The following is a 26251-nucleotide window of genomic DNA, read 5'->3' as shown; positions in this document are numbered from 1 at the left end:
TTAAGAGGTTCTCTCAAAATTCATTGTTGGATGAATCTGACAACTATCCATCAGTAACTCTGAGACATATTGCTTCTTCGTCATTAAAGTAATTGAATCTACAGTGTTTTATAAGAGTATCCAGTCTCTCAACAAGTTTATCTATGATTTTACCAATTCTTTGTTGTTCTTGACCGAAAATGTACCTTTCGTAATCTACATTTGGCACTGGATTGAATTTGAGATTTAAGGCGTTTCTAATTTGACAGTAAGTAATTTCATCAGTTTGCAGCATTTTCTTTACGACTTCTTTTACGCCATAACCAGCAAGATTCTTGAGATGCTTGATAATCTTTTACCTATCTGTTTATTCTAGAGCATCAATGAAATCATCAAATGTCTCTTTCCAAGCTGTCCATCTTTCATCAATATCCTGCTTTTTGGAAGTATCAAAGGGTGGTGGTTGTTTCAGGAAGGTGGCAGCATCATAACTGTTCACAGGATTGACTAACACTGCAGCTGGAGCTATCTTGGACTCCCTCTGCCCGAAATCAAGATCTGTTCAACACATACTGTTACCTTGGCTTTGTGTAGTGCCTACCTCGGGGTAATCGCTGGTGGTCTCCATTGGCAGAACAGTTTTCTGCTGGGCCTTTTGTCGCTGCAGGTATGGACAGTTCTATAAACACAACCCTAGGCACTTCTCTTGGAGTCACCCTCAGCAGCAGTCAGATTCTCTTTGTTCAGTTCAGAAAAGCAGACCACTATTTCATGCACCTGATTTGTCATGTTTCAGTCTTCTTTTTGTGCTTTTAGTACCTGGTTGATCTCTACCTCGAAGCACTTCTGGCCATAGCTTTATTGCATAGCCTGCTAATACTAATTGCTGCTTTTGAAAACCTGGTTGCATCCGCCTTTCGCAGTAGAACTCCATATACTGTATAATTTTATATGGCATAGTGGCGCAGTACCTTTCTGTATGGCCCTGTTTGTAGTTTTTTTCTTTTTTACTATGGATATGTAGACTTTTCCGTAAAGCTTTCTTTATCTTTAAATTAAATAATTCACACCAGCTGGAGTTGGACTTCGACTCCACACATGCCAACCACCGATTCTGCACTTTGACAAAGGCACACCTGCCACGCATAAGGAGTTTGCTTCGACCACAGCAAACTCTCTGGGAGAGCGCTGTTGATCATCGGGTTACATATCACCTATCTCTCCGAAAAGTTTTAATATCCTCCACAGTCTGGGTACCCACCAATACGTCACACCCAAAGCTATGTATTACACAACTTATTCTACTGCGTATAACCACAAACTCAACATGGTAAACCTGCATTCACTTCACTATGATCCAAAACTTACGTAATTTCTCTACGGAGTCTTTCAGGATCCAAAAAGTTTCCACCATACATACTCATAAGACATGGCACTATTCCTCTAACAATATTACAAAAACATTCCTAAAATGCACGTTACTATACTGTCGCTCAGCCATGAAACAACTGGCTGACATTGCTGACCTTATACTTGAGATTGACCTAAGCTGGCTGAATGAGTCCTCATGCCCTATATTAAACATCCAAGTCCCTCACAGTCATGATGTGATCAGACTAAAACATTCAGGCTGCCCCAGGGATGTAATCGACTGTACCTACCGGACCAATCTATCCATAAAACAAATCCATTCTCTGTCACTCCAGTCTTGCGAATATCTGAGGATCAACTTTTCCAACAAAGACAACTCAACATGCACTCTGCACACAATTAACCACCTTCCTGGAGATAACTACACATTCATCAAGCAACTCATGGAGATCATCTGTTCCAATAATGGAGAACATAACCACCAGATTTTTCTTGCCAATTTCAACATTCACCAAAAAGACACTAATGGCCCCCTTGTGAAGAGCTTCAAGTCCTTCCACCATGACCTCAACTTGATTCAAGCTTGCAACAGCCCACCCATGATAAAGGGGTCACCTTAGACTTAATCGTAGCAAAGGAGAACACCATACAAATTGAATCTATCCTACCATGTGAATCGACTGACCACTATTGCACCACCTTCTTTAAAGCTGAAAGGGCAGTTATCTCCAGGGGTCAACCTGTGAAAGCCAAACACAGGGTTAGAGACACCGTAATATCAACCCAGTCACGCTGTTGGCTATTAGTCACTGTAGCCTGCTCCCTCCCTACAACATGTAGGACACACACAAGATCTCAGCGATCACTAAATTAACTCCTTGTCAAGCATCATGGATGCTATTGCTCTGAAAAATCCAATCCAGGGTCCAACTGTAATGTTAATGAGGAATGCCACTGTCTCAAACTTTCAGAAAGAGTATGGAGACTGGCCACCTCTCAGACAAACCTCAAACTTCTGTGGCAGAGACTGAGCAGGAGCTCCAACAAAAGGAATTCCAAAGCAGCATTTTTAAGACAACAGCTTGACACAGCAGTGAACTGACTCAACAAACTGTTTGAAATTGTCAAAAACCAAACAAATTGGAAATGCAATTCCTATTTCTCAGACAATAAAACTTCGCCAAGTTGCTAAGCATTTGCTTCCTTCTTACTAAGAAAACCAAGCAAATCAGCAATGATCTTCGAAATGCAATGAAACTCATACCGATCTATGACCCCCAGTTATTTCACCCCCGTCATTCAGGAAGAATGCTCTAGAAGCCCTCTCTGTAAATCACAAAACAATGCTTTTTGGTCCATCCTTAAAATCTTTGATGAAAGGGACATCTCAAAACTATTGGCAGCTCTGAAATACTCTAGCCACTTCAATGAACCCCTACCCTCCAAACTCCTCAATTAGACCAAAAACATTCTCCTCTGCTCCCCTTATGGACCAGGATTATCAATGTCTCACCTACTCAGGGATCCCTACCAGACTGCCTAAAAAGTGGCCAGGTTACCCCTAACCTATAAAAAAACAACTTTGACCAGTCTGACCCTAAAAGCAATCACCCAATTTCCAACATTCCAACTTTGGCCAAACTCTTGGAAAAAATGTGTGCATTTACAGCTTTGCAGCCATATCAAGCAATACAACTCCTCGACCAGTGACAATCTTTTTTCAGGCCAGGTCACAGCAATGAAACTGCCCTGGTCCACAATGTTGACGATGCTCTACAATCACCCAACTAGAATTAATCCTGCTTACTAATTCTACTTGATCTGTCAGCTGTATTTGACACAGTCAAAAGGGAGACTCTTTGAACATCTCAGAATACAGGATGGGTCTCTCTGGTATTGTGTTAAAATGTTTTTCCTCATTCTTACACAACAGATCTCAACCATGCCCTATCTGATCAGTTGGCAGTCATGCTTGGCATCCTACAAGGCTCAACTCTCCCCCACCCCCATCCCTTTTTAACCTGTACATGGAGCCCCTGACCAAAATCCTCAAACTCTCTCACATCTCCTCCCACATGTATGCTGATGATACTCAACTCTACATTCAAATTGCCTCACCCAAAGACATCAGCATCATCAATAACACTTTGACAAAAACTCAACAGTGGCTGACTTGTTTTCACCTGAAAATTAACACACTCAAAACCGAATTCTTATTAATCTCACCACCCAACATTGCTCCTAGCATCAAAGAATAGCTTCTGCATCTCACATGTTTGAACTTTACCCAAAACATCATTGACTCAGCAAAATCCCTAGGAATAATCTTGGGCAATGACCTCTCCATGCAGAACCACATCAGTGCCTCCTCCAGAGGGGCTCATCTTGAACTACATGCATTAAGGAAGCTAAAATATTTCCTTCCCACAGCAGATCTCAAGACACTGGTTAAAACACATGTGATATCGAAAATAAACTATGGTAGTGCTACCCTCATGAGCCTTCTAAAAAACAAATCTCACAACTTGATAGGCTACATTGAACCCAGTGGCACAGCTAGTCACAGGCTAAATAAAAAGTGATAATTTCACCCCTGACCTCCAATCACTGATTTGGCTGCCTCATGAGGCTACGATCCACCTCATAATTGCTTGTGTGACACAAAAAGCGGTGGACCACAACACTCCTTTCTACCTGGCCAAGAAATTAACCCTAGCTGGTGGAAATAGATCTTTGAGAAGCACAAGCTCCCTTCTAATGAAGTCCCAGAAATTCAACAAAAAGAAAACCTATAAGCGAGCCTTCTCTGGAATTGCACCAACATTCTGTAACTCTCTTCCTCCCAAGACCAGGCCCAACCATTCAACATCCTTCTACCAAAAAGAACAGATTCTTATCACATTGAATTTCTTTTATCACCCATTCGTTGAGATGCTATTTGCTCCTGTTTATTTTTTTGTAGTTATTTTCCTTATTAGACCATCTATTTTTTACTTCTATGTCCATTAGAAACTGGGATCAGAACCGATCTTCCTTTTCCTAACCACCTACATGTTAATTGTTGTAGAGGACCGAGATGCCGGAAATAGTCCTGTCCATGCTAATTCTTCTGAGTGACTATGTGTTTCTGTCTTATTATTCCATGCCATTTTTCCACTGAAATTATTACTTCCATGACCCTTACCATATATATTTCTGTTCTTTGTCGCTCATATGATAACTACCTTTCTATATACTATTGAACAGGGCTTTGACATCCAAAAGTGTCTTGTTTGCGCTATATAAAACACCATAAATGAAAATAAAATAGAGTACTTGCCCATTAAATCTGATATAGTGGCTGTGCTGAGAGCCAAGTGTGGAGGAGGTACCCATCTAAACAAAAATGTGCGGTCTTATTTCACACACAGGGGCTGGAAGTCTGAACAAGGCGAGGCTCTTCATGTTTTATTGAATTACTGCAGCTAGGTGTCTTGAGGTCTGGATTATCTCCAATTGCTGTTCATCTTCAACATGCCAATGCACAGAGAAGGTGGGCTTAGACCAAGGTTGTTCTGGGTAAGCCGCCTGATGGTGGCAAGAACCAAGCCATGACCTAGGCCATCCACCCCTTTGGTGCTGCAAGGCTTCTGCACCCTTCAAGAGACCAATTTATTACTATGTGCCACAGGTCCGCAGGCTCACAGAAACGACTGACCGGAATCTTCCCAGAGCATGTTTAACGCATTGACTATCGAACCATCTTCTCCATGCAGATATATAATCAAACACCTAAGGCACTGTTATCCATTCATATTTTGATCAGCTAAACGGATGACCTCACCTTCCTTCTGAAATACAGTAAACAATGTACTACCCACTTTCCTAGTCATACTGGTCATGGCAAGCCTGGAAACAGCCTACCAGCCCACTGCATATCTTTACAAACACACCTGAAAAGGTAGCAGAAACCATTGCAGTGTCATATGATTTCACTATGAAAGAGACAATTTACAATGTTACGATGTAGAGTAAGTATGTACAGATAAGACTCAGTTTAATCACCTTTAAGATTACAGTGGTATGTTTAACAATAAATATTTCAGAAATATTTGGTGAGTAAAGTATGGATGGTCATGAAAGGACAACCAGCAATCGATCACAGGTGAAAATTACAAGGAAAAGGCAGGCTTGTATGGCCTTTCTTTAGTATGATAGGTAGAATCTGTGCTAATTGAAGGAAGGGAGTTTTTGGGCCCTCGGTTTCGGCACACACACTGTGAAAGATTGTCCTAATGTTGTTAAGTTTCAGAAAGATTATGTTTTAAAACCGAGGGCATTTGCACGCTTCAGGAAGCCTACTAAGATATACAGTGTTTGGGCTAGGAAGTTAGTTGCCTCGCTGCATAGTATGTATGAACTATTCAGGCTTACTTGAATAAACTCTTGGCTTTCAGAGGAAACCATCTATTTGTGAGTAATAAAGACTGTGGTGAAGTGTTTTGATCTTGAGGTTATAGAAACTAGCCAAGCAGTAGCATGTAGGACCCTCATAGAATGGGGCCTGTGAGTTGGACATTATCATAATCAAGCCTCAAGAGGACTAATGAATGAACCTCTGATTTCAACTCCTCTGCTTGGACTAGGATTTTATTCCATGGAGAAGTATGACTTGATACTGTGTTCCTTTGACTAAAATGTTGGGAATGAAGATTCCGATTTTTTCCCAGGATAAAGCCCAAAGATTTAGAGCATTCAATAAGGGATAAAGTGGATTTAAAACGGGTAAGGGGCTTGAAAAATGATTGCTTCAGAAGCTAAGAGGGGAGTAGAGATCACTGAGAAACTGTTTTTAATGCACTAAATCGGAGTTACTGATGCAGAATCCAAGACTGCAAGTCTATGAGGATCTGCACCAGGTGGAATTCTCTCTCCAAAGAGACTTTCAAGCTCAGCTGAGTGTCAGAAACATAAAGATGAGTAAAGGTGTAGGAGAGTTTCAGAAGAGTATATAAGGGTAAGGACTTGAAAGCTCATAGGATTTAAAGAATCTTACTACATGCTTGTTTAAGAGGGGATAGGCTACAGAGAAAGAGTTTTTATTTGCTGAGAGAACTATCTGACAACTTTACCATTTTTTATTCCAGTCCAATCTTCCAAAACTTTAAGGCGAGTGGAATGATTTATTGTTAAACTGTTAAATTGAAATTGTTGCCTTCTGAGCTCATTCAATATGCATTTCAATTACAAAAGCCTCTTCAGATGTGACATATGGAAGGAAAACGCATTTGAGCCACTATGTGGATGTTATAATACATGCTTATGAAAATCTGACTTACCGGGTAATTTTCCATGAATAGCTAATTCATCAAACTCATTTGGGAATTTTAAACCTTCAGCTATACGACATCCATTCGTTAAAATGTCATACAGGAGCAAACCAAAGGAATACACATCAGCCTGCTGATTATAGATTACATTTCCTTTTGCAACCTCTGGTGCACGAAATCCTGAAAGTAAATCAATATTCAATCTGTTCAACACATGTCAACACTAACGTGAAAAAGCATTTGGTCTGTACTGACAATAGGGTTAAATGTACAACAATACATATTTGTCTAGCTGTTGTTATGCATTGAAGCTACATGAGCTTTAACCCGTTTCCTGCTACATACAGCCAATAGAGAGGACTATGCATTCAGCGTGCTTCAATAAAAACGACTGCAAAGCACCTTTTTAAATCTAAGTCACTTACATTTACAGTCTATTGCAAACAAACTTCACCTTGTGGCAGTGCTTTTACTGTGCAGAGTACTAAGTGATCGAATAGAAAATGTTACTAAAGTGCAACATATGAACATCAAAAACACTAACAAACGTAATTTTATTACAATAATGACCAGAAAAAATAAAACATGCACATAAATCCTTTGAAAAAGTCCTAAAACAAAGGGTATTGAAATATTTTCTAATAAAGAGATGACAAAATAAATGAAAATATTTTGGAGCAATGTAGCACAACCTAAACAACCATGGCAAAACCCAGTGATGTCGACTTTGCTATTAGGTGCCAAATTGTTTGCACTAAACTCAGATGTATTGTCATTGAGTTTCCAAAATCAGAAACTATATTACAAGATGGTCATGCTGGAAAGATCCAGAAGAAACCGTGCAAGGGGTGTGCTCTGAGAAATTTAGTATCAAATGATGCATGTTTATTTATCCAGGCTGACTGGCGACTGACTGTGATAGCTAAAGAGGTATATTTTCCAAGCAGCTATAGTAGGTCTGTGAGAGACTTACTAAACAGCCACCAATCTTACATGATATTTAAAAACATATCTGTGCATAGTGGAAACATTATAGTTAAAGGTGACTCTCAAATAAACTTCAAAGTCCATTCTACCATTCAGTAGGTGATGTTGGCACCAATAATTAGTTATACACACCAGATTGTTTTATAAAACACCACGAGTGTTTTCCAACGTAGGCTAAGTATTTAACACTACTCATATAAAAGTGCAAACGCCGAACGCAACAATATGAATATCTGCATATTTTCATTTTTAATACTGTATTCTTTTTCTCAAGTAATTGACTTGTTTATTCTCACCTGGTGTGCCTTCGGAAGATTTTATTCCCATTCTACAGCAATACTGAGCAATGCCGTAATCAGCAATCTTTGCAATTACGGCAGAACTGGGATACAGTGTAAAGAGTAGTACATTGTGTGGCTTTAAGTCCCTGTATATTATCATTGCTGAATGAAGATATCTGATGTGAGAAAGTAAGGAATGACAAATATTAGTTTATAACCAATGAAGCAAAAACACGAAATATTTACAAATTAAAACCTACTATGTCTGAAATTCTGTGTCGTCTTACTTTAGGGTCACTGCAACAACTGTACAAATAGAAATACTTTTTTTTCTGAACATGGCTGTCTATGTTTTATTATTACCAAACAGCTGGAGGTCAAATGCCATATGCAGGTATAGAAAACACCAAGCGTCCCCTTAAGCACTACTTCAGTTAATGCGAGGAGTCTCCAGTCTTAATCAATATTAATCAATATTATTGTAGTTTTTTTCCAACCATGTAAATAACTAAAAAGTTCCAGTTTTCATGAATAATTCATTTTATTAGTGTTTCCTCTTCACAGTGTGACCAACTTCTAGGTGTTAACCACTAGGGGCCAGATGTAGTAAAATCCAATTTTGCAAATCGGAAATTGCGAGTCGGTGCGACTCGCAATTTCCGATTCGCAAAATCGGATGCAGAACGGTGTCTCAGACACCGTCTGCGAATCTCAATGGGGTAGCAAAGACCCACCTCAATATTAATGAGGTGGGTCGCATTTTGCGACCCAATTGAGAGTCCCTGCACTCACAGGGATGGTGGCCTGCTGGAGACAGCAGACCTCCATGTCTGTGACTGCTTTTTAAATAAAGCAGTTTTTTTTTTTTGTATTGCAGCCCGTTTACCTTAAAGGAAAACGAGTTGCAATACAAAAAAATAACGATTGGTTTCGGTTTTTCAGAGTAGGCAGTGGTCCATTAGAAAAAACATTAATGGCGACATTCACAAAGGGGAAGGGGTCCCATGGGGACCCCTTCCCTTTTGCGAATGGGTTACCACCAGTGTGACACTGGTGGTAACTGTGAATTGCTTTGCGACCGCGTTCGCGGTCACAAAGCAATACTGCATCGCGGTGCGAGTCGCAAATAGGAAGGGCACACCCCTTCCTTTTGCGAGTCGCATTCCCATTTTGCGAGTCGGTACTGACTCGCAAAATGGGAATGTGCATCGCATTCACGTTTTGCATGGCACAAACTGCGATTTTCGCTGTTTGCACCATGCAAAACGCTTCCTACATCTGGCCCTAGATTCCTTAATTTCCATCATTAACAGATGGCTTTACAACCCTGTGCTTCCCCGATCCCCAAGGCATTTCAGGCCTAGGTGGGTTTTCCTCAGGGAGGAAAGCGCACTAAAATCTGAAGAAAACAATTATACAATTAAGTATCTTGTATGTGGTACATTTCAGCAATAATTTCCAATTGTAACTTTAGATTAACACTTCAATTAAATAATGAATATTCGCACTTTGCATCAATGTACTTAAAATAAACACAAATCAATACGTACTTAAAAAAATGCTTTTCAAAACCTACAGTATGTGTCCATGAAGGTCGTCTTATGTCTAATATGGGGGCCGATGTACTAAGTCCAGGTAGCAAACAAGGAGTTTTTTGCACACAGACTTACTTTCGACCTGAGCTTCATTTGGCGACGTGAATAGTACTGCATAATGCTGATGTAATATTCAGTCGCGTTCCAAAATGCATGCTCGCTGAGGTTCACAAAACCTCTTACCTGATAAATACGTATGAAGCTGGAGGCATTTTCTGAATCCCTCCAAATGCAGGAATAGAAGCATACCAGACAGTCCTGCATCTCTATTTTCCCATTCTCTTGATGTGATTTATTTTAATGCAGCCACCTTGACACAAAGCAGGGGAAACATGCGCACCCTCAACGTGTTTTGGAGTGGGCTGGAAAAGGCCACTGAAAGAATTTTCAAGCTCGGAAAGTACGTTTAGTACAACCTTAACTGGAATATCTTGGGTGAATCTTTTCTTATGGGGTACAATGTATTCGCCACTGGAACACTTGACATCACACTAAACTTTATTGCCATGCAATAGTGACAGGCAGGCAGATCTCAATTTTATGATGTTTGTGGCTGCCCAGTGCCCTGTGCAGGTGTACAAAACTTAAGTGCCAAAATCTATTTTAAACTAAGCTAGCCACTAAGAATAGAACCTATGTCCAACTATTCACATCATTTTTCTATAGATAAATATTTTCACAATGCCAGGCCTCATTCACAAAGCCATTTGTGTGTGCAAATTTAATTGGTATGTACGATTATTTTGCATTATAAGTACACACTTTACACACAAAAAATGATTTACACAGGTAAATCTATTTACTCGCACGTGATATTACATTAGTACAGTGTAATCTATTCTGAATGTGCCCAGATGGCCAAGACGAGGGAGTGACTGGGGGTAAATAACCTTGGCGTGTGAGTTTGTGGATATTCACTCGTTTTTCTCCAACCATTCTCACCTTTGAGACATTTAAAAATGTACTTTTAAGGCGTGGAGTAAGCCAATTTTCATGATAGGAATGAGCAGGGAACATGCCAAAAAGAGTTCATGGTGTTGAAGAAGAGGGATTTCTCCATGAAGAGAAATATTTTTATCGTGGAGAAAGAAAACGTTAACTAATGATTTTGTGTGTGATTATACACATTCACACAGAGACTCCCGCAAAACAACCAGTACATAGCATGGGTGGGGATAAGCATTTGTGTGAAATTAAAGATCTGTGAATAATATCGATGTAGGTTAAAAGGTCAGGTAACAGTAGAAAGCCAGACTCAAACACCCATGAAAGTAAATGACTGCTTTCCTCACGTGTGCTGCTGCCATAGAAAAACACCAAACGTTTTCTAGATATCCAATACACTTTAATAGCATTACAAAGTTGTGTGTGCCCCTGAAGGTTCAAGCTGCACTGTCAAGCCAGACCATAAAAGTTACAAAAAATGCCATGAGTATGCCTAGGAAAACTGCAAGTGTTACAGCTTGACAAAGAAGTCTTGGAAATATTGGAGAACTTAAAAAAAAGAAATTAAAAGTTTAATCCAAATGCTGGGGAAGAGCTATGTGAATTATTTTCTTTTTGTGACAAGCACCCAGGGTGAATAAAGAAATGGATCCCTACCAATAAATTCCACAAAGGCAGAAATAGTGTCTGTGTAGTTATGTTAGCTCAGACTTTCCAAAGGAAAGCGATTTTTAGGTCTAGGGTTAGCCAAGACCTGTAGATTTTCCTAAAATTAAAAATATAATATACTTAGTTAAAGGGAGCTTTCGGCCACCTCTCTTCATCCACTGATCTGTGTTTTGTCATTCACGTTTTGTTTATCTACAGCATACAGCATGGGACAGTGGGGTAGTCAACTTTAGCCACTGGTTAAATTTACTTTGATTGACTGCATGTTACCTTTATGTTTAGAGCCAGAGGCGAAAGCAAGACATTTCTGGCAGGTATGAGCATAGCAGTAGCAGCTGGCAAGTACGGCAATTGGAGGGGTAGGCAAATGGTTGAATATAGAAAAAATGCATACGTGAAATTAAATACATAAATGAAATAAATAAAGAGATACTCACCATACTTTTTGGTGACATATCCTCCTCGCTCCGGTCCTCTTCTCCTGATGTCAAGTCCAGGGCCCCAGCCAACTCATTTAACCAATCCTGGCAGTGCTCTAATGTTGTTAACTAGCATGAGAGCAGTGCCAGGATTGGAGGGAGCATCCTCTCTTGGCGATCCCGAGGACACTGGAGGCTTGTGCAGGGTCTCAGCCTGCTCTGTGAGACAGCTGGGTTGATAGGTTTATAGTGTGCATGTCAGGCTGGCTGTTGCAAGATGACCGGCTACATGGACATGCGCAATATAAACTAGTGCAAAGGCAGCTCTCCACTGCTGCCACTCAGCAGGCACCACCATGTTCTGACACTGGGGCATTTCTGGAGGCATTAAAGTGGGGCGACGCTTCTCCGCTCTATTTTTTTTTTTAAATGTATTTTTATTGTTTTGTTTCATACTTACATAACTTTACTTATGTTACCTTCCCCTCCCCCTCCCCCTCAGCTGTTCGGGTCGAATTCCCGTGCTCCGTTCCTCAGGGCGCTGTCATCTTGGGTTTTGCTATCAGTTGTTTATTGTCTGGCATATGGCAAACCTACATGTTAGTCCGTGTTACTGTTTTCAGTTGAGTCTGATTCCTCTGTTGAAATGTCGTGGTCCTGAGGGTTGTCTATTGGGTGTTTCATGCGATCTATCAGAGTGTCCCATTGCTGTGCCCTCTCTGTGTTTCCCGCTCCTTTTGTCAGCTCCAGGCGTAACGCCTCGCCTTCTGCCTCAGCCCAATTATTCAGAGTGTCTTTCCACATTTGGGCCCTCGGTCCTTTGGGATCTTTCTAGTGCATTATGATTTCTCTTTTCCCTAAGATTAACACTAGGTCTATGATTATTTTTTTTTTTTTTTTTTTTAGTGGGGTCTGGGAAAGTTCCCTGGTAGAGTTACTGCAGGGTTCTCGCCAGTTTTCTTCCTGTAATCCTTTTGGTTTCTTTCATTACCTCTTCCCAGTAATGTGCTAGTTCTCTACAAGTCCATAGCATGTGTAGTAAGTCTGCCCCTAGTTCTGTGCATCTGGAGCAGGCGCTGCTTGTGTTTTTGTACAATGATGTTAGCTTGGCTGGGCTCAGGTATGCTCTACGGTATATGTAGATGTTAATCAATTTAAACCGGGCATTCCTAGATACTTTGTAGATTTGGGCTGTGATATGACTCCACTGTTCATCGTCTATGTGTTCTCCGATATCTGCTTGCCATTGGGTTTTTAGAGTTTCTAGAGAGGTCAGTGCTTCTGTTTGCAGTGTTTTGTATATCGTGGATATTGTCTTTCTGTCTCCCCCTATTGCGCAAATGGCGTGGCTTCCTGCATGCGTGGGTGGTTCCCTTAGTTCCTGTTTCCAGTGTCGCTGTATCAGAGCTATTAAGGATCTATGTGTAGGGAACATCCCGGGCGGGAACCCGACAGTGTGTCATCATGTCCGTGTATGTCATGAGCTCTCCATTCCTATATAGGTCCCCTATCATGGTTATTCCGTGCATCTCCAATTTCTGGATCCCTGCTATAGAGCTGCTTCTGGGGAGTAAAGTCAGGAATCGTAGGGGGAATTTTGGTGTATATGGGGACTTGACTTGCGCTCGCTGCAGACTACGCTTCCAACATGCACTTATAACTTGATATTCCAGTGATTTTGTCACCTTCCTACCCCCTGGAGCCATTAGTATCTCCGCAAGAACTGCTGCTTTTGCCTCTTTCCCTGGGCTTTCAGCTTCCAGCGTTATTACATTGTGCCATTCCTTTGCTAGCCACTGGAGCTGTCCCGCCAGATAGTATAGTTCCATGTCGGGGGCCGCTAATCCACCTTCCGTGGTGGGCCGTTGCAATTTATGCAGGGCCAGTCTGTGGTGTCCCGCCCCCCCATATAAAGCTGGTAATGACGGAAGTGATTTCCCTAAAGGTTGCTCTGGGTATCTTTACCGGCAAAGTCGTGAAGCCATATAACATTCTGGGTAGTGCCACCATTTTTGTCAGGGCCACTCGCCCGGTTACTGAGAGGGGCAATGTTTTCCAGAACTGGGTGGCTGATTTTAATGCCCAAACAGTTTGGTTTATATTTCCTTCTAGGAGATCTCCCAGTTCATGATATATTTGTACGCCTAGATATTTGAATCTTGTTGAGTGCCATTCCAGGTTCTGGACGGTTGTGACCTGTGGGGACCCTTTCTGCAACGGGAAGAGGTGGGATTTCTGCCAGTTAATATGAGTCCTGACACGCTCCAGAACCAGTCCAGTAGGGACATAACCCTGGGAAGATCCCTGCTTGGGTCCTTTATAAATAGTATCATGTCGTCAGCGTATAATGCAATTTGGTGCTTTCTTTCCCCTATAGTTATTCCCTCATAGTATTTCTCTGTCCTCGACATCAAGGTCAATGGTTCCACTGCAATGGCGAACAGTAGTGGTGATAACGAGCAACCTTGCCTGGCGCCCCTACCTAGTTCATGTGATTTCGAGATTGTATGTCGTGTGCAGACTCTTGCTGTGGGGGAGGTGTATAACAGTTTAGATCACTTCAGGAATCCTGGTCCCAAACCCATCTTGTTCATTATTATTTGTAGATAGTCCCAACGTAGGCTATCAATTGCTTTCTCAATGTCGACCACCAGTACCACAGCGTTGGTGAGGTTTGGTGAACCTGATTGCATTATTCCTATCAGTCTTCTAATGTTTGTGGGAGTATTGTGATTTGGTATGAAGTCTGTTTGGTCGGGGTGGATTAATGCTTCCATGTGGGGCATTAGTCTAGTGGCTAGAATACGGCTTAATATTTTATAATCCATATTCAGCACTGATAATGGACAGTATGATCTTACGTCCGTAGACGGACGATCTTGTTTTGGTAATGGGACCACTATAGCCTCATTGGTAGATCTGGGCAGGCTACCACACTCCCATGCCTCTCTATATATATCACTGATCCGTGGCGCTAGTAGGTCCACGTTCTCTTTAAAGAATTCTGCCGGTAACCCATCTGCTCCTGGTACTTTTCTTCTGGCCATTGCTTCTACCGCCACTGTCACCTCTCGCGAGGTCACCGTCTCCCACAACAGTTGCTGGTCCTCTGCTGCTAAGGTCTGAAACTGGATATCGTCCAGGTTTCTCAGTCGGTCTGGTTCTAGGGGTTCAGAGGGGGAGGCATAGAGTGCCTCGTAGTATTCAGCAAAGCTGGCATTGATCTCTCCCTGACCGTATAATTTTCTGCCCTCAGCTGTCTCTAGCTTCATCACCAGGGATTGCTGCCTCAGTGGTGTCACCAGCCAAGCCAGCAGTGCTCCTGCTTTGTCCCCCTCTCTGTGTTGTCTGCCTATGTATTTCCTGTAATCAAATCGCCTGAGCTTTTCTAGTGGACTGGTTATCTTATACTTGGTTTTTGATATTTGGGGTGCCAGAGCTGGATTGTCTGGTCTATTTCGCTTCAGAGTTCTCAGTGCTTTCTCATGCTTGTCGATTTCCCCCTCTATTGCCTGTTGCACTCCCTGCGTTTCTGCTATACATTGTCCCCTTATTGTCACCTTGAACACTTCCCATTCATGCATTCGTGAGGAGGTCGAGCCTGTGTTATGTGTGAAAAACTCCTTGATTGCTTCTCTTATGGCCTGTCAGTGGGTGCTGTCCTCTAGTGCTTCTACGTTCATTCGCCAGTTTGAGATTGGGGGCGGTCTCTCCGCCAATCTATGGTAAGTAGCAGCGGATTATGATCCGATACTGTGCGGCATAAATATTCTGCATTGCGTACAGTGTTATTCACGTCTGGGGAGGTTAAGATTGCGTCCATTCGGACGTGCAAGTCGTGCATAGGCTAGTAGAACGAGTAGTCTCTTTCCCACAGGTGGAGATGCCTCCATGTGTCAATCAGTCCCCAGTTCTTCTGCCAGTCTGTGAAGTTCTTGGCTGTCCTGTGTATAGGGGAGGCCTCTAGTGGTGGATGAGATCTGTCTAAGATCGTGTCTGACACACAATTGACATCTCCCCCTACCATTGTTGTCTGCGTCAAGTGGGGACCCATACAACATAAAATCAAGAGTCAAGACCAGACAGTAGAATATCTTTGGAAAGCTCTATATTAACTAATGACTGACACAATGACTCTGCCTCAGACATGTTTGATTACCTAGTACACAGACTGCCACTAGGACTATCACTCAGCAACTAGCAATTCCATGTTCTCAGATTTTAAAACCAGAGAAATTATACAAAGACATTTTAGCCATCACATTCATTACCTTGGACATTTTGCAGAATGGATAATGCTACCCCCTTTAATCTGTCAAAAAAACACTAGGGAGTCAATCCAGGTTATGTCTCAAGAAGGATAGCCCATTGAGGGCACTGCTACTGAGATCCCAGGTAACAAATTTTGGCCCACTGGTCTGCTCACTGATTATCAAATGCCTCAGCAAAACGGAAAAGGCTCTTTCTTTCTGAAAATATATTAAACAAAATAACAGTAACTTTGATATAGATGTCAACCTAGTAGGTTGCAGAGGTTTTTAACCCTTATGTGGAAGATGTCCTTCTGAAGATAACTATTCATGATTAGCAGTAAATAAGAACACACGGTTGGCACTACCTCATTTACCACACTATGTCAGGAAGTGTCCAGACCAACTCCATCCTCAAGCGGCTGCCACTTTACTACAATCTTCTCCCTTCTCTACTTTGTGATCAGTGCAGAGGTGCTAAAAGGCAACAAAATTCACATTCCAGTCATCACTACCAAAATGACCCTTTGGTGAGAAAGTCTCCCCTGGTAACAGGAAAAACTATTTTTGAATCTGACTTTGGCTTGCACGTCAATTATGGCATTTTGGATGTTAACACTGGTGTGGACAGCAAAATATTCAGTGACAAGGAATGAGACACCTGATTAAGTACTCTTAAACAATGCCTACTAATATGGATTACATATGAATCCTACACCTTGTGGCCCCCTTTGTCAAGATTTTATATACACTGATTAACACACGTACGATTCATTGACGTTGTATGTGTGTGTTGTAAAGAGCACCAACACCCTATACTGTTAAGGGACGTGCAATAAAACAAATGAAATACATGTGAGAGAGGGGCTACGGAGATATAAGAGGCACTGTCAGAGGGTGATGGTGAGAGTATCATTGAAGAACCCCAATAAAGATGGCCTTATCCTGGTGCACTATAAGGTCATCATTTACTAGGCTTCCAAATCGAATAACATTGAATATATAATGAAAAATGTGTTGTAGAATGCTGAGTTTTGCCATTTGTTCCCACATTTTCTTGGAGGAGGGTGGAAGAACACGCCCAAGCCCCACTGTAGTGGTCAGTCTTGCTCACTATGCACCCTATGGGGGCTGGTCTAACAAACTTTCCCAGGGCTGCTTTAGGTTTCGGTCCAGCCCTGACTTCTGGAGAGCATAACAGATAAACAACTCTACTTTTACTCTGTTGCACGGTTTGGGTGAACTAGCACTGCATAATCAATTATTGTTTTTCAGATTTCTTGTGCATTTTTGAAAAACGAGGCTTCAGAAAGGACTGCAAAACCTTCATACCCTCCTCTCTGTTTTGATTGTGCAAACAGAGTTGTATTAGGTTGTTGAAATGGAAAGCTCTCATTGAGTATACCTCAAGATGTAGCCTGACTGGCTGAACAAGACAACAAAGATCAGACTGTTTTGATTTCCAAAGCCTCAGATCGTGAATGTGCTTATTAAATATGGCGATTAAATGTTTTAAACAGAAAATGATAGAGCACCTGCAAAATATATATATTTTTTAATTCTGTTCATTTGCATTGTATTGCATGAAACACAAACAACAAACATATGTTCAACCGAACCTGCCTTTAGAAAAAAGGACACATTTTTCATTTGTTACAGTATTTATTACTCAATATCATGACAATTAAAATGAATATCCACCCATATTGTTCACTCACCGCACCAGATCCAGTTGGCAGTTTCCTGTCTTCATACTCTCAAGGAGACCTGTTGCTAGGTGGACGGGGAAGTGCATTATTTTTGCAAGCATCTCTCTTCAAGCAACAAGCTTTTCGTTGACTCTTTCATCCCTTTGGGGGTAGTTTCATGTGCTGCTTATATGTGATCACTCATTCCTGCAAATCTTTTTACCACACCAACACCTTCAGAGACCCTAATGACAACCAGTGTATAGCTTTCCGGTGCTCTGCCAGCACCATAATCAGCATCACCATGCGAGTTTGCATTTTGTGACACTTTCGCTTCCTCTGTATGTTAAGCAAACACAACTTCATGGACCCTTCTAGCGTAAGCACTGAGATGTGTAAAGGTGCTTCCAACACCTACCCCTAGAATCGAACGATCTGCGGACAAGCCTAGGTCATGTGAAGGAAGTCAGCTAAGAGCAGCTTTATCTCCTGAATGCCAAAGGCCTAGGCAGGCAAATTCTGAGGTGTGAGATATGTTCTATCTAAAAAATTGAAACTGAATCAGTTTGAACCTGGCAATGGGGGACATCTATTTGGCCTGCTCCATTTCTTACATTCAGTCGTTGTCAATTCATCCGAGAAATCCGCATTCCAGCGGGCCTTAGCAAAAGCCATTTGGCTCCCTTATCTGTCTCTATGGCCTTGTGTAGGTGTTTTATGAAACTTTTACATCCGGCCAGCACGAACAATCGCTGCACGGCCACATGTTCCTGTAGTCTCTCAGGCAAAGTGTTCTAGACCATCGGGCTGTATGCCCCATCCTTGCATTTTGCAGAATCTGTCCCGTTTCCACCCCAAATTGCTCCTGGGCTTGCTCAAACATAATACATCTATTATAAATATATTATTGTAGACTAAGTCCCTCTCATGTTCAAAACCTCCCTCAAGCCATTTTGCAAAGGAAAATGTCCGAGAGCATGGTAGCAAACGGCTGCAAGGCCCAAAGCAGCATGTCCTCCACAAAGGGCGATCTCTTCAGTATTTTGCATTGTGCAATACACCTGCCATCAGTCTGATCAAATATGGAGAGTCCCAAGGGATTCCCAATCCCGTCATGACGCGCTCTGGGAGGGAGTGTGGTCCGAGCATGTGTGCCATGAGGTACTGCTCCCATATAGGCCTCTCGTCAAACAAACTAACGGCATAGGCACTTCAGAGTGTCAAGTTTCACCCGGCTTCTTTTTCCCTATCCACAGCAAGGAGTTTAGCATCGTATCAAGCCGAAAAAAAACATCGAGGCTGTAATTGGACACATTACAATTTGAAGAACATATAAACGGGGGGAGAATAACGTCTTGCCTACCAATATACGCAGCAATGTTTTCCTAAAATCAAATGAACTGTCCAAGCCACCAAGTAGTTGGCCAACATTGACATCATAGTGTGCTAACAGGTACCGAATTACTCCGAAATATCGAAGCTTGCCCCCTTCCCACTGTAATCGTACCTCCTGGGAGAGGTCTACTCCTGCTTGCCCCAACCCACTAAGAGAAAATTAACTGTGTCTTAGCTTTGTTAGCAGGCAGCTCAGACATTATCACAAACTCTTCCAAATGTCTAATAAGAGGGTAACAGACCTCAGTACTAGGGCATCATCCACATACATTGATACAATATGGGTCACACTAGAGAGTTGGATGCACCGCAGCTCAAGCTGTGCTCGCAGCCAGCAGGCCAACTGCTTAATCGCTATTGCAAACAATAGAGAGGAGGGGGGAATCCCTATTTATTCCCCCTGTCTAAATGCAATGCGTCGGAACCATTGCCCACAGTGCGCACCCTGGTCATGGCATCAGTGTATGGTATCTGCTCTGACTGAATATAGTTAGGACAAAATCCTGCGCACGTACGACTGCCCACATGTACTGCCATCCTACTGTATCAAACGCATGTTCCCAAACCAGGACTGTCACTCCAAAATATTCCTAAGAGTTCTCCAAAAAGGGAAGAATAAGGTTCAAACTCCTAATATTAAAGACTGTACTCCTCCATGGTATAAAACCCATTTGATCAGGTTGTATCAGTGATCCAAACATCCCAAGCATTCTATTGCCTAAAACTTTCCATTGTAATTTCACTTTCCTATTCAACATAGGCAATGGTGTACAGGAGGTTAGATTGGTAGGGTCTCTTCTCTCCTTGGAGAGCACTACCATCACCTCCTCCCTCATAGTCAAAGGTATGACTCCCCTTTCTCGTGCCTTAGTGAAAAATCCCAAGAGCCACACTAGTAGTTGAGAGGGCAACATGTGATAGTTCAACTACCTCCAGATATCTCTGCAGTGTCTGTCATTATTTGGCAGTCAATCTAGTCAAATTCTCTTTCAGTAGGAAGTGACTCAGCGTATCCTTCAAGGTTGTGTGGGCCTAAGGAAATCCACTTTGTAAGTATTCTGAGCATGCAGTATGAATAAGATCCCTAGCTATGATATCTATGCCATCTTCCCTCCACCCTTTAGGTGCAAAGTTTGCGAAGGTGGCTGGTCTCTTCTCAGCAACCATGACACTTGCCACTTGTCTCCCTCGAGAAACAGCCTCTGACTGTACTTTGTGTGGGTGTATTTTGCCAACCTAGACCATACCTTCCCCACCAGTTGCTTCTCCTTAGTTATTCGCTGGATGTCTGTGACTGACTGTGCCTGTATGCGTTCCAGTCCAGTCAGTGTCAGTTGTTTTTCTGCTTCAAATACGCAGGCTATGGACTCTCCTCTCAATGCCACTTTATTGGTTTTCCATTGCACTGCCATGCTGGCAGTGAAACACTGATTGCCTCGGAAGAACTGAGAGGAGTAGTCTTTAACATGGCCCCAGAAAATCTCATCCAACAATTTCAATGTTAGCAAACTCCACCATGGGATTTTAGGACTGAAACATCTAGGCAACTCTGTAATGAGCAGCCAGGAGTTATCCGAAAGGTACCTGTTAAGGTAAGTTAAGTGTTTAGAAACCTCAATGCCCTCCTGTCATGAACCCGGCTGTCAGACTTCATTTTTAGAATGTTAATTTAGCATGCCTGCTCTCCACAGTGAGCATGTTGTTATCTTTTGCAGAACTGTGAAAGTATCATTTTCATCTAAATACTGATTTGTTATAACTTCAGGCATTACAAGCCTGATCCAAACACCTCGATAACTACATCTCAAGGTCCAACAATAGATGTGCAAGGTAAACATGTTGTCTGAGTGGATACATTTTCACACTCCAGGTTTAGACTGGTTCCAGCTAGAAGTTTGGAAAATTTCCTACTGATCTTTCAATACAAGGCAAAAGCCAGTGGCCAATATCCCATACAACTCCCAGGAATGTAATAATAAGGAGAAGAGGCCTGTGCACCAGGTTATCATGAAAGGTCCCACCAAACTACTGGAACATTGACTCTTAGGCCACAAGTTGATTCAGAGTAGACATGAGCTGAGCCTGATAGTGTGTTTTCCTTCTGAAGGCACACCCTCTTATCGGCTAAAGTCTAACAAACACAGTTGATCTGCTGTGAACAAGTATGCAGTGCAGAGGACCCAAAGAAACTCTTGCGGTAAGTTTTCATTTCGATCCTTTTATGGTGTAGCATATAGAAGTAGCGCTTTGGTAGTAGGATGGTAGGAACATTCTAGAACTGTTCATTTTATTCTTGCTGCTAGCAAAATGAACAAGAAAGATTTTAATTATACTCTGTGGGGTTATTATTCATGTACTGAGGCAGATAATACAGTTGTTGAAATAAAAACTGTTGGGCATTGGGGTATTATGTTTGTGGCCTGTGCAAGTAATAAGTCCACAATTTCCGCTTACTGGCATGTAAGCACCCCATTGTAGCCATTGACTCTCTCAAGGCAGCAAGGCAGATCAGTCCAAGGCCTACTCAGGGAAGGTGGTGTGGGCTAGTAATCAGCATTCATTGGTACACAATAATAACTCTCAATAAATTATTGTCCAGTCAGTACTTTCTCTTTAGAAAAAGGAGAAGTGCATTTATTGGGCACACACTACTAAGTACTACGCAATAATTCACAAATATGTACATTGGCAGGAGGACAATACCATGTTTGACTTTGTATAATCTCTTTTGACCCCCTAAAGGGAAAACACAAATGTATCAAGTGAATCTATTGGTTTTGTCAAGGTTCAAGAGCAGCATATCACAGGTTAAATCAACATCCTGTACATAAATGCAATTATCAAAAATAATAAACCTGGGGAAATGGACTTATGGATGCTAATAAAACATATACACTGTGCACAATAAACAGTATCATAATGTGAAACCAATAATGCACTTATGATAATCAAAACATGTGTTCATGTATTTTTATACAATTTCAGAAATAAAACTGCTATTACAAAAGCAGCCACTAAAGGGCATCACATTGAAATTACATTGCATTACAACCATAAACCTGCCCACAGAGGGTGCTTAACCACTTTAGGCCTTTCAGGCCACCAAAACTGCAACAACAAACATAACCCCTATGGGGCGCAACAGCCCCAGCTGTAGAAGAAAAGCTCCAGCCCTGGGGTACTTAAAATCAATGGGGAAATCCAGCAGAGGTTAAGCTTTTTGAGTCCCACCCAACTTCGTGTGAGGACTCCTCAGACCCTTTTGGAGGGATGCTGCACTGCTCCTGCAGCAGTTTCCCCTGCACTTTATACATTCATTGGTGCTCACTCCGTCATCGATGGGCCACCACAATGGGAGAAACAGTACCAAAATTGTTAAGCCCCTCAGGGCTACATGGGGCATTCCTTGGTGTGCGTGCATGTATGTTTGATTAGCAGCTCTCTTGCTGTGCAGGGAAAAGCAGCACCTCATTGCTTTTTTGTTTTTTTTTACTTTTATGCTGTGCTGCATGGTCTTTTTCCTGTTTTAGGGTTGCCCGTCTGTCCATATAGGTGGGAGGCCCAGGGACCCTACCTCTGGTTGCGGCTGCAGCTCCCCGCCTGGGCATCCCTCCTACATGCGGGAGCTGGCAATGTTTCTCTGCCTGCCCACTCCTGTAGGCAGGTTTTGCAGTATGTAGCAGCCTCCCACTTCCCGCAGACACAGGCACAGGAAGCAGGGTAGCTAACCATGGCTGGCACAGTACGACACACTCCCCCATCGTTCTGGGCCTGCGAAGGTCGAAGATGGGGTACCCAGTTGTTAGAGGAGAGGGAGTGGGCCCAATGCATTCTCCATCCCTCAAGGCAAAATAATGTATCCCCAGTGTCAACTCCTGGGCCCTGAACCATTCCCGGTGTATTTACAAGACGAGGCAGCAGAGCTCCATGCGAGAAAAGGTCACCAAACTCAAAAATTCCATAACTTGTGTCCCATTGGGCTGATTTTGGGCTCATTCTACTCCTGGTGCCGAGCGCTAACCACCAGGGGCAGTTCCAACAACCCTCCTCTCCTTCAAAGCGAAGCAGTCCTCAAAGAACTCAGAAAGACCCACTGGTCCTGGGATCAACTGGACAGAGTCCTTAGTCCTTTGTGGACATCATGTTTTTTTTCCTTTCAGTCCTCCATGGTAATCCAGCAGTGTAGCACTGCGAAATCACCACGCAAGAGACAGTCGTCCCCTTGTGCAAGAGTTTTTAAAGGGGAAAGCAAGGTCCCAGGAATAAGGCAACACAGGCCCATCCTAGTGTGCCACATCACTTCTCCTGGCGTCCCAACCCTCCTGCAGAGCATGCTGTGACAGTCTAAAATGGGGTCATCCAGGAGTCACTGGTCACATCCACTCCTGGAGCCTCAGCTCCACCCCTCGCTGCCATCACTGCCAGGGTCTTGCACACCAAAGGTAAAAAGAAAAGTTAAAAGAAACTCTGCGACGCACTCTCCACCTTCTTCTACCAGAAGATCGCCGCCATCCACGACAGCCTTAACACCACACCTCCGCCAGACCCCACCCCCGTGAACTCCTCCTACACTGACCACCTTACCACCTGGATCCACGTAGATGACGACGAAACTCAAAAGAGCATGAACTCCATACACTCAGGATCCCCTTCAGACCCCTGCCCACACCACGTCTACAACAAAGCCGACTCCACCATCGCCCCCCAACTTCGAAAGATCATCAACCTATCCTTCGATACCGCGACTTTCCCGGACAGCTGGAAGCACGCCGATATCCAAGCCCTCCTCAAGAAACCCAAGGCTGACCTCAACGACCTCAAAAACTTCCGCCCGATCTCCCTCCTCCCCTTCCCAGCGAAGGTCATCGAGAAGATCGTCAACGCCCAGCTCACCCACTACCTCGAAGACAACTCCATCCTGGACCCCTCCCAATCCGGCTTCAGACGCAATCACAGCACCGAGACTGTGCTCCTCGCCGCCACAGATGACATCAGACAGCAAATGGACAACGGCGAAACCTCAGCCCTCATCCTCCTGGACCTCTCCGCTGCCTTCGACACAGTCTGCCACCGCACCCTACTAACATGCCTCCACGAAGCCAGAATACAAGACAAAGCCCTCAACTGGATCTCCTCATTCCTCTCCGGCAGAACCCAGAGAGTCCGACTCTCACCCTTCCGCTCTGAAGCCACTAACCTCATCTGCGGCGTCCCCCAAGGCTCCTCGCTCAGCCCGACGCTGTTCAACATCTACATGGCACCCCTCGCACAACTGGCCCGTCAGCACAACCTCAGCATCCTCTCCTACGCCGACGACACCCAGCTCATCCTCTCCCTCACCAAAGACCCACACACCTCCAAAGCCAACCTCCATGAGGGATTGAAATCCATCGCCGAATGGATGAGAAACAGCCGCCTGAAATTAAACTCCGACAAGACAGAGGTCCTCATCCTCGGACGCACCCCCTCGGCCTGGGACGACTCCTGGTGGCCCACCGCGCTGGGACCCCCCCTACACCAGCCAACCACGCATGTAACCTCGGCTTCATCCTCGACTCCGCTCTCACCATGTCCAAACAGGTTAACTCCTCCTCCTGCTTTAACACCCTCCGCATGCTCTGCAGAATCTACAAGTGGATCCCGACAGAAACCAGAAAAACAGTGACCCTGGCCATCGTCAGTAACAGACCTGACTACGGCAACGCACTCTACACAGGCATCCCAGCAAAAGACATCCAACGACTCCAACGCATCCAGAACGCCTCCGCCCGCTTGATCCTCGACATACCCCGCCGATGCCACATCTCCCACCACCTGAAGGACCTCCACTGGCTCCCCGTGGACAAAAGGATCACCTTTAAACTCCTCACCCACACGCACAAAGCACTCCACAACGCCGGACCCGCCTACCTGAACCACAGACTCAACTTCTACGTCCCCTCCCGCCAACTCCGATCTGCCAACCTCTCCCTCGCCATCGTTCCCCGATTCCAACGCAAGACCTCCGGCGGCAGATCCTTCTCCTACCTCGCCGCTAAGACCTGGAACTCCCACCCTACCCCCCTGCGCCAGACCCAGGACCTCCTCACCTTCAGGAGACTTCTCAAGACCTGGCTCTTCGACCAATAGCAGCCACCCCCCTCCCTCCCCTCAGCGACTTGAAACCCTAACGGGTACGTAGCGTGCTTTATAAATTAACTGATTAATTGATTGAAAGGTTGAAAGAGAGCACCCCTCCTAGACTGGTTTCAGTTGACTGGGCTCTCTCCTTTGTTCAGTGGGCTGGGCAGACCCATCTCTGGTACAGTGTGACAGCTGAGCCATTGATGCAGATCATTTCTCCCCACCCCTTTCCTCCTCAGGAGCTGGGTGAAGTATGGTTAACTGCTCTTTTTCGTGCGGGACGGCCTTTGTTCCTGCTGCTGCAGAGAAATGTAATTAAATGGGCACAGCAGGGTGACAAGAGGCCTGGGCTCTGATCCTGAGCTGAGCCAGAAAAATATGACAGTTCTGGATGAACCATAAAGTGTACATTTACCATTTTGGAAATTACAGCATTGATTTTCCCTGCACAGGTTATAACCCAATTCAAGATGTCAATGCTCTCTGTAGGCCAAAAGAAGTGAAACTGCACTCCAAGCAGTCCTCTCCCATTATGTATAACAAAGTGTCACTATAGACTAAACATTAAATCACACTGACTTTCCCTATTAGAGTACTCTAACATTATAAGGCCTATCTGAGTTGAATATTTAATCCTGTAGAGTCCCCACTGCCCTACTGCGTACTGAATGGCGGAACCCAATTGCAACAAACACTTTGCAGAATATAGTGTCATTCTTAGCGCTATACTTGAGAGTGCTGTTCTACAATCAGAATTGGGTTTAAATCACACTTGTGTCCCTGAACCCTGTATGAGACTGTAAGGAACCTAGAAAACACTATCCTTGCAGGAACGCTAATGCTAAGTGGGTCGTGTGGGTTCTTCAGTTAAAATTACCTCCATTCTCAGTGATGCCACAATGAACTACGTCCTTGCACCCATGGGTAAAGAACCCAAACCCTGCAGACCTGGGGTCTTGAACCCAGGACTTGTAACACATCCTGTTTCCTAATAAATAATCCAGCCAGTTACACACCACAGAAACAGAATAGTATGAATATGTGTGCTCTGTTGGTTGAGGGTAGCTCCAGATTTCCTATAACTGGATATCTTTCATCAATCCCCTCATGTCCGGACCGGATAGGGGTGTTTGTCAAGCTGTCAATCTAGTAAACAGCAAAAAGCCCTTACCCATACAATCTTGGTGCATGTATGGAGCTATCATCCTCTTTATGTCAAGAAAAAAAATGCCTTTTCATA

At 43.5% G+C, this 26251-nt stretch overlaps 1 protein-coding gene across 3 annotated transcripts in view; it reads right to left on the bottom strand.

Moving 5' to 3' along the window:
* Window positions 1-26251, bottom strand: part of LRRK2 (leucine rich repeat kinase 2) — a 1446345-nt gene that overhangs the window by 357941 nt on the left and 1062153 nt on the right. For all 3 annotated transcript variants that reach the window (XM_069229760.1, XM_069229761.1, XM_069229762.1), the window contains 2 exons: window positions 7943-8103; window positions 6669-6839 (listed from right to left, as the gene is read on the bottom strand). In XM_069229760.1, the coding sequence (XP_069085861.1) occupies window positions 6669-6839; window positions 7943-8103 (332 nt within the window). The remainder of the gene's footprint in view (window positions 1-6668; window positions 6840-7942; window positions 8104-26251) is intronic.

Source organism: Pleurodeles waltl, chromosome 4_1, assembly GCF_031143425.1.
Source record: "Pleurodeles waltl isolate 20211129_DDA chromosome 4_1, aPleWal1.hap1.20221129, whole genome shotgun sequence".
Lineage (NCBI taxonomy): Eukaryota > Metazoa > Chordata > Amphibia > Caudata > Salamandridae > Pleurodeles > Pleurodeles waltl.
Note: the sequence above shows the minus strand (reverse complement) of the source record. Positions and strands in the feature narration are given on the sequence as shown.